The 9,426-nt window shown below is 33.2% G+C and overlaps 1 protein-coding gene across 1 annotated transcript in view; it reads left to right on the forward strand.

Moving 5' to 3' along the window:
* The first annotated feature begins 1,644 nt into the window (after positions 1-1,644).
* LOC117124848 (mRNA-capping enzyme-like) overlaps positions 1,645-9,426 on the forward strand; it is a 54,361-nt gene continuing 46,579 nt past the window's right edge. Inside the window, exons 1-2 of the mRNA XM_033271186.1 lie at positions 1,645-1,889; positions 8,521-8,685. Coding sequence (XP_033127077.1) covers positions 1,756-1,889; positions 8,521-8,685 — 299 coding nt within the window. The 5' untranslated portion in view covers positions 1,645-1,755. The remainder of the gene's footprint in view (positions 1,890-8,520; positions 8,686-9,426) is intronic.

Below are 9,426 nucleotides of genomic sequence, written 5' to 3' on the forward strand. Positions count from 1 at the left end.
TAACAAATTTGAAATAATTCCTGTGAAATATTATATTCACAAGTGTCAATACTAGCAACGGAAAATATCATGTCGGCCGTTTTTATGTGTGATAACAGAACCTAAATCGGGGTAAGGCTAGGCCTAGCAGCATTGGATAGGCTAATGTTTTCGGCGCCTACGATATTTCTTCACACGACCTATTGCAAAATCAACATGAAAAATTCATCCGCATTTATTTTTTGTGTGGAACACAAAAAATCAAATTTCTGTCTTATTTTACATTTTTTTCATTCTTAGGAATGTCTAAATTCATTTAAACAAGCAATTCCGTATCATATTTATAAATCTTTATAACATTATACAAAAATTAGATTTTTCTTAAAAACTGAAATTTTGCCGGGAATGGGGCTTTAAGCTGGAAATACCACATTGAATATACATGTGATAAGGCCCTCAAAGGTTTAGGTATGCTTAAAAGATGTAGACACCTCTTCTGCTATTATTATTCCCCATTTAACTTATTGTCGTGTAATCTGGGGTAATTGTGGCTCAAGTTTTCTAAAAAGAGTACAAACTGTACAAAATAGAACTGCCTGGATCATATCCCCGAAAACTTAGAAATACCGGGTTGGTGTCCGGCGGGGGATAGTTTCACTGGTAGTTAAGATATTATGTTTTTGTTGTTTTCTTTAACTCATTTTGTTTTCAATAATTTTTTTCTTTTCTAATTATGTATGGCCTTGCACAGCCTTGATGAAAAACACCCATGGGTGGTTCAAGTGTCTCCGTGTTTAAATAAAGTATATTATTATTATTATCATTATACGGTCTATCCTGGGACACGCCAAGTAAAGATGCATTACAAAGTGCAAATTGGCTTAACCAATCAGGGGATAGTTTCACTATCCGGCGGGGGATAGTTTCACTGGTAGTTAAGATATTATGTTTTTGTTGTTTTCTTTAACTCATTTTGTTTTCAATAATTTTTTTCTTTTCTAATTATGTATGGCCTTGATGAAAAACACCCATGGGTGGTTCAAGTGTCTCCGTGTTTAAATAAAGTATATTATTATTATTATCATTATACGGTCTATCCTGGGACACGCCAAGTAAAGATGCACTACAAAGTGCAAATTGGCTTAACCTTTCAATTAAGGATGAGTATGAATGTTGCATGTTAATATAAAAAATTATGACGGGACGTGCACCCTCTTATCTGTCAAACTTAGTTAAACTAAATAACTTCAATTATAACTTTAGGCACTGCAATACACACCTTTATATTCCGAAACCCCATACTGAATATCAAAAACGTAGTCATTGACCACAATAATTATGTCATCATCAGGAATAATAGCACAGTTATTGTTATTTTTAATGTGAAAATACCAGCCATTTTTAATTTCCTAAATGGCTGCCAAGAAAATCTCGGAAAAAATGGACCTTTGCAATTTTTTGATTCAGCATACCCAATATATCCAGAAAATGCAATAAAGTTGCTTTGGGCAAGCCTATCTCATGAAAGGACACTAGGGTCCACACTAACATGTTTTAAGGATATACAGTACCAAAAAAAGTGACAGTAAAAAATATGACATAAAACAACAGACTACTGGTAGATATTATGTCAAGTTTTTTTAACCACATGATAGCTCAACTTTAATCCAAATTAATAATTTTCTTTTTTTAACAGGAAAGTTTCTGGTGTTTAAAACACCATTAGGCAGTCGATATGACAGTCAAGTGCCTGAAGAGAATCGGTTTCATCCATCAATGCTTTTTACATACTTAGATAGCTTGAAAATGAAAATGGGTCTTGTCATAGATTTGACAAATACGAAAAGATTCTATGATAAAGAAGAATTTGAAAATAAAGATGTCAAACATGTTAAGCTTCAGTGTAGAGGGTAAGTGCATTTATCTCAATAATAATAATAATAATATTGTATATAGAATAATATTTGTATATAAAAAATAATTGTTTAAACAGAGTTAGTTATTGCAAACACCTCGGTGTTTATATCGATGAAAATTTATCATGGAATAAGCAAACTGATAATGTAAAAACTAAAGTTCTGCCAGGTTTGTACTATTTGAAAAAGACTTATAAATTTCTATCAAATGATCAACAATCTCTTATGTGCAAAACCATTATTGCTCCTCATTTTGAATACTGTAACCTAGTATGGGGTAGATCTACTCAAATTCCAAAAAACAAATTACAAGTCTTACAAAATAGAGCGGCAAAAATAATTCTGAAAAAAAGAAAAGATGATTCAAGTACACAAGCTTTGCAGACCTTAAATTGGGAAAATTTAGAAAACAAATTGTATAAAAATTAAGCAATAACCATGTATAAGATTTTTCATAACATGGCTCCCTCTTATTTGACCGAACGCTTTACATTTAAGGAACAAAATTATTTAACCCGATTAAATGATGTCTTAAAAGTTGATCGTCCTCACACGGAATACAAAAAGAAAAGTTTATCTTACCGTGGTGCTATTCTCTGGAATGCACTGGATGAACATGTTAGAAATGCTTCAAGTGTTAAAATATTTAAAACACTTTTGTAAAATTTTTGGTCTTTGCTTCATTTTTTGTATCTCGTATTTGTATATAATTTTATCTTTTTTTGTGATTATGTGTTAGTTTTATTTTATACTGTTATTTTGCAACTTCAATGACAACACGGCCTTGTAGAATAACACCCTCTCGGTGAAACAAGCTTTCCGTGTAAAATAAAGTTTTAATAATAATGATAATAATAATAATAATATATAATGACGACATTGACAACAAAAACGATAACGAACAGCGACTATGACAACAAATCTCAAAACAAGAATCTTAAACTCCACAGGGATTTGAACCTGGGACCCGTCGCTTACAAACCGAACGTCATAACCAACTAGACCACGAATGCATTTTTAGTTATTTGTGATCGGGTACCACACCTTTTTTTCATTTTGGTAATGCCTCCTTTAACTTTGGTTTTTACAAAGCTATGCCTTTGGAATTACAAAGATAAAAAGTTGAAAATTGCTGCATAGACTAAGATTGGACCCCTCTTTCAAGAAATACCATTCAAATTTGGGTAGCATATTTTATTAGAATATATTATGTCCCCAAAACCCCCTAAAGCATTGTTTGAAAATAGATTTTCCCTTTTTGAGGAGTGAAGTATCTTATCAATCTAAAGTAAAGACATTGAATATAAACATGATGAATATGGTCATACTACTACATATATATAAAAGTTTGCAAGGTAATTAGAGCAATAATGAAGGTATGATGATGTCCCGAACATGGTTATTTATTTATTTATTTATTCTTTCTTTCGACTGGATAGCATTTTCAGTAGCGCAGTACTGCTTTTCAAAATGGTCCAGTTTTCTTAACAAATTTAAGAATGTAAACAGAATATAAAATATTAAACAGAACAAAAAAGTATCAAACATAAAAGAGAAAAGAAAAAATAAAAACATGAATTAAACAAAGCATGAAAAATGACAAATAGTTAAAATTGCAAATAACCTTATAATAAAAATTCAATTTAAAGTCATTTAGCACAAATGATATTTTTGAAATTGACTATGGTCATATTAGTTGCAGGACCAGTGACTCTGAAAATACCCCCTACTTGACCGACCCGATGATCCCATGGACACTTAATATTTATTGTGAAATTTATACCAGTATGCAGATATGATCACTGCAATTAGAAAGTTTAAATTTTGTTCCTCAGCTCTTTATGTGTGAACTATTTTTTTAGACAATTTTTTTTTCAAATTTTAATGCATTCTGGATATCAGGTCAAAGTTCAAATCACAAATATTGCCTACAAAGTATAAACAACATTTGCTGAATAAAGATAATAATAATTTAATCACAGTTTAAACATTTGTTCTGTGTAGATTCTAACAATCAAATTTTCTCATGTCTTAATGAATTTATAATTCAAGTCAAAGGTCAGATGATAGATACAGGTTTATTGCAAGTACTGATGCAAGACCACCTCAAAAATATAATGAAAAATGTGTCTATTACATAGGATCATTAAAAAAATGTTTAAATTGTGAATAAATGATTATATCTTTGTTCATTTCTTTTTTCATTTCGGTAATGGCTCCTTCAATTTGGTATGATTTTTACAAAACTATATCTTCTGGAATAATGAAGATAAAAAGTTGCAAATTGCTACATACATACAGTTGACTAATATTTGGCCCCTTTTTCAAGAAATACCAATCAAATTTTGGTAGCATATTTTATTGGAATGTTATATGCCCCCAAAGCATTGTGAGAAAATATATCTTGGTTTTTTTGGAAGGCCATATCTATCTATTTTCGCACATTCCCTCGTAGGATTTTTGGGGCATATAACATTCTAATAAATTATGCTACCCAAATTTGAATGGTATTTCTTGAAGAGAGGTCAAATATCAGCCTATGTAGCAATTTGCTACTTTTATCTTCGTTATTCCAGAAAATGCAGCACAAAGCCATTACCAGAATGAAAAAGAGGCGTGGTACCTAAGTTTCTAAAGGTCATAACTTGAAAACCGCTTGGAAATTGAAGCTTTTGACATATTTTGACAATGTATTTTTAGAATTTTTTAAAGGGAAATCCAAGGGGGGAGCAACTAGACCAGGCTATAATTGAGATAGGTGCCACTTGGAGAGGTAGAAATTCTCATATGGGTTTTTTATGGGGAATCAGAATATGTGAGGTAAAAGGGGTGTAACCTGAGAACTTTCGCATGAGGGCACTTTTTTCAAAATGGCTGCCAAAATTCAATAAACTACATTATGGGTAAAATAAGCACATAAGAGGTAGGTTTGGCCACCTTTTGAATGTAATGATAAGAGCAAAGTATAACTAGCTATAGTTAACTTATTAATGTGGAGATTTCGGGAAGCAATTGAGGGCGCTTTTTAAAATGGCCACTAAAATTAAAGAACAACTTAACAGCAGCTTTAATACCCTAAATAAATAATAATAATACCCTAATTTACAAAACATGAATGTGGATGGGTGGATGATTTGAGCTTGAATGACCCTACAGTATCTCAATTTATTGACTATTTATTAACTGTTAATGTTTGCTTACTTTTTATAACCTTCGCAGTCTTTTGATTATTAGGTGCACTGCGGCAGCGCATCTTCTATTGTTTTTTTTTAAATTTTTATTTCATCTCTTTTTATTTTTTCTTCCCATTTTTGTTTATGGATTTTCTCAATAACGGCAGAGGCTCTGTCCTTGAAACTTGACAAGCATACAGATCTACATCTGAAGTTGTGCATGTGACTTTTTGGATGACGTCACAGTTGTGAAATTTTGTATAAATATAAATAAGTATAAGTATATTTATAAGTATAAATTTAAGAAATACCACTTAACATTTAGAACATAAAATCTGTAACAGACATGTATTTTTTATCAAAATCAGGCCATAGATGCACAAGTAAAATCGGTAAAATAGAAGGCATAATTTTGAGAACCAAGTGCAATGACGATATATGCACACAACATCGGATCTCTCTCGCTGAGCTGTCAAGCCACGACCAGATCTAGGTCTAGGCCTAACCTGGTGGTACAACTACTGGTTGCTTGAATTGAAAGTCGTATACATTACCTTATGGTGTATTGGACAATAAATATAAACAGGCTTAGGTCTAGCCATTGCTTTAAAACCGGTACATAGCTTGACATTTTCGGCTCCGTTAAGCCAACCATAAAGGAAATTTTTTTTTTTTCTTGAAGTTTGCTTTGATTGTATTACATAGAGGGCGCTTTTTTGGACATTTTTCATAGCCACAGTATGAAAATAATTTTTGTTTGGCAAGCTTGCCATTGTTCCATTGTGGTGCCTATGAGCTACGAGCCATTCTTTGAAATTATATGATTGATCATCAACTCCTTACCAACAGGAATTTTTCAGTGAAACTTTTTCAAATATAATTCATATCAAAAGTAAACTTTTTGTTACCAGGACTGTTTGCGTGTACGTCATAACGTGCATGTAGTACATGTGCGTTAAAATTTTAAAATGCTCAAAATAATTTTTTGACTGAATTAAAGCATATTTCAGGCCATTTTGAGCATTTTAAAATTTTTCAATTTTTCCGCTCTGCACATGCTAGAACATATTTGGGGTTCCTGACACTGTATTCACAAATTTCCATTCTCTTTCAGTCATCATAAGGCTAATAACAATGCTGTATGCTTGCATCAAACAAGCGAATCCGTACGTGCAAGTTTCTGCCGACATACAGTAAAAATATTCCAAAATCATGCCTATTTGGGTCCGCGCAAGCTGCTGACCCCAGAGCCTCACTGCTGTTCTTGTACTTGTTTTTGTTACCAAAAATTTGAAAGCGTCTAGCATCGCCAGTTTTAAACAGACGTTAGGGTAATTTTGTACACATAAACTGGAGGTGTTTTTCAACAAATTTTGATCGCACGAAATTGGAAGTTTACATTACTGTCTGTGTGCCCGCGTCATGATATGTGCATACGCATGCGTTAATATTCAAAATTCTTAAGAATTAAATACACAAAAAAAGTCCAATGAAAATATAATCTACCTACTGTACTAAAATAGATGCATGTATGCCCATGTAACAGTTTAAAGAAACTGGTGGAAGTATCTTATGTCAGAAAAAAGAAATGGAATATAACACCAAGAATCTCCATGAGACCTTAACTGTTAACAGTTCAACATTTTTCTCAGATATTGTGATGTATTGCAACGATTTCCACCATAATTTCAATACTTTTTCCTTAAAATAGTATACAAATAATGAATGTTTATGAGTACAATGTGGTAGAATATTTCATGAGGTAAAAAATTGGATGTTCTAACGAGTCAAGTTAAATAGAGCATACAATCTTTCACCAAATGAAATATTCTACCCCATTGTATGAATGAGAAACATTTATTTTTTGTTTTATACAACACCTCCTTTATACATCGTCTGCATGCTTTTTAAAAAATATGTTACAAGGACCTATCATCCTTTCCAAGGCGAGCATGAAACCGGCCTAGGCCTAGGAATTGATCAAGTTCAGCTAATAAAATAGACTCATCCTCACCGGTGAAGCTGGCGAAATATTCCATACGGTTAACTGCATATTTTATTGCCTTTTTTATTATATTCATCATTACTTTCTTTCAGTAATTCCTCCAAACCTTCTTTGCTCAAAAATACAAAAAGCCCAGTACCAAATGGACCTCCCATTTTATCTGCAGAGTAATTGTACTGAATGACCAACTCCTTGTTGATGTGCAGGTTGTAACTTCATCACGGTGGCCTAGGCGCACTAGGATAATTTTTCTCGCTGGAATTGCATTTTAGATTTTTCTCGTCTTGGAGATGAAAGAGTACTATTCAATGATCGTGGACTAGTACTTAAATAATTATGGAATAGTCATTTTAAGTCAATCTCACATGACCTGTTTTCAACCAATCAAATTTATAGAATATATACCTGGTGTTGTATAAAATTGTTTATTGATTCATAATTATGCAACCAGGAAACAGTGAAATTACATTTGTAATTTCACTGTTCCCTGATGTAACCATGTCATACCTGAATTTCATTCATGTAGCTTCTCTTTTTTAAAAACAAAAGGTAACAAGATTATCTGAGATTACAAACCCTCACTCTGTTGCGCCATATTTATGTATTGAAAAAAATAACTTGGCATTTAATTTATGTATATTGTAGCCTTAAAATATTCAAAAATTTGCTTTCTAATACTAATATTTTTTTTCACAATTTACTATTAGACATGCGCCCTACTCTGGCCCGTGGTCGAACCACTTGAGTAGGCTCGACCTAGCTAAACGAGGCCTAGCATCATAGGCCTCATGTAACAGGGGAGTTTGCATGCCAGCCGGACCGCTTTAATTCTGTGTTCACAATTTGACACCGCCCCTATACTGGCCTGCGGGCAGTCTCCTCGAGTTGGCTCGGCCTAGACAAATGAGCAGTGATAAAACTGTCATTAGCCAAACAGCTAATGGAATCATTGCTTATATTTCGTTTTGGCTAATCAAATTTCTTTGTGGCTAATTATTTTCATAATGAATTAGCCAAATTGCCAAATATTTTTTTCCAGCTTAAAACCTGAATGAGGCCTAGCATCATATAAGCATTCTGCATGTTGCTTCCGATCAGCGCTAAATTCGTGGAGGACCGAGATGTACATGTAAAATTTTCAATGTGTAAAAATTTGAAAGAAATTGGTCAAGTATTTTTTGGAAAGACACACACGCTATTGCAATATCCTTCACCTTTCTTTGGAGAGGTAAAGGTAATCAATATCCTAATTTCCTGGGTTTTCTTCCTATAAATCCTGGGTATTCTTCCTACCGTGGAGTATGCCTTATGGAGTTTACGCTAGGCTCATGTAAACACTGGGATTATTATAGAAATAATGTTGTTTTTTTCTGTGTCATAAGTGATATGAGAATAAATGATTGAATTTCATTGAATTCAGTTGCTTACATGATATTCTTTTGTTTAGGCATGGAGAAGCACCAAATATAGACCAGACGAATGCATTTATTCAGGTTTGTTCAAGTTTTGTGAATAAACACCCAACAGATCTGATAGGTGTACACTGCACCCATGGCTTTAACAGGAGTGGATTCCTCATTTCTGCATACTTGGTAGAGAAAATGGATTGGAGGTATTTTTAAACTGTAACATATCACTCATTAAACAAATTTAATACTATTTTTACTGACACATTACATTATCAATATAAAGTTTGTAGACAGAAAAATTAACCCCCTACAAAAAAAAAAATGGGAGAATTATTATTTTGGCTTTTTTTTTTTTTTTTTTGTTGTTGTTGTCTTTTTTTTTTTTTTTTTCGTTGTTGTTGGTAACTAAATAGATTAATGGTTAAAATGCTTGCATTCTAATTCCATGATCCTGGATTCAAACTCTGTCACATTGCAGGGGTTTTCTCACAACTAAAAACAGTTACTCTCTAAAGCCCAATGAAAAAAAATGACGTTTTTTTCCCCCTGCCTGCATGTCTTCTGTGGTATTAAGAAAAAAAAAATACACAATAAAAAAATGAACTTTTGAGAGGTAAAAAAAAGAAAAAGAATAGAAAATAGGAAAGAAAAAACGATAGCCCAGAACGCCTCAAATGTTATTTTCGGGCGTCTAAAACACAGAAATTTCGCGGGGGCATGCCCCCGGACCTCCTATTTCAGTGTTGTCTCGACCGGCCCAAATTTTGGCACCCCCCCTTTCTGGGGCCCCCCCCCCTTTTGGACATCTCTGGATCCGCCCCTGGTGGGTGAGAGGGTTGGATGTTAAAACCAGTTTGTTTTCTATGTAAAAAATTCTTGGACAAGCGCCGGTTGCATCAGTGTAATAATATTTCGGTAAGCTTTACAGACATACCTCATTGGGG

Source organism: Anneissia japonica, unplaced genomic scaffold (assembly GCF_011630105.1).
Source record: "Anneissia japonica isolate Jap-2015-1 unplaced genomic scaffold, ASM1163010v1 scaffold652_len952628_cov199, whole genome shotgun sequence".
Taxonomy (NCBI): Eukaryota; Metazoa; Echinodermata; class Crinoidea; order Comatulida; family Comatulidae; genus Anneissia; species Anneissia japonica.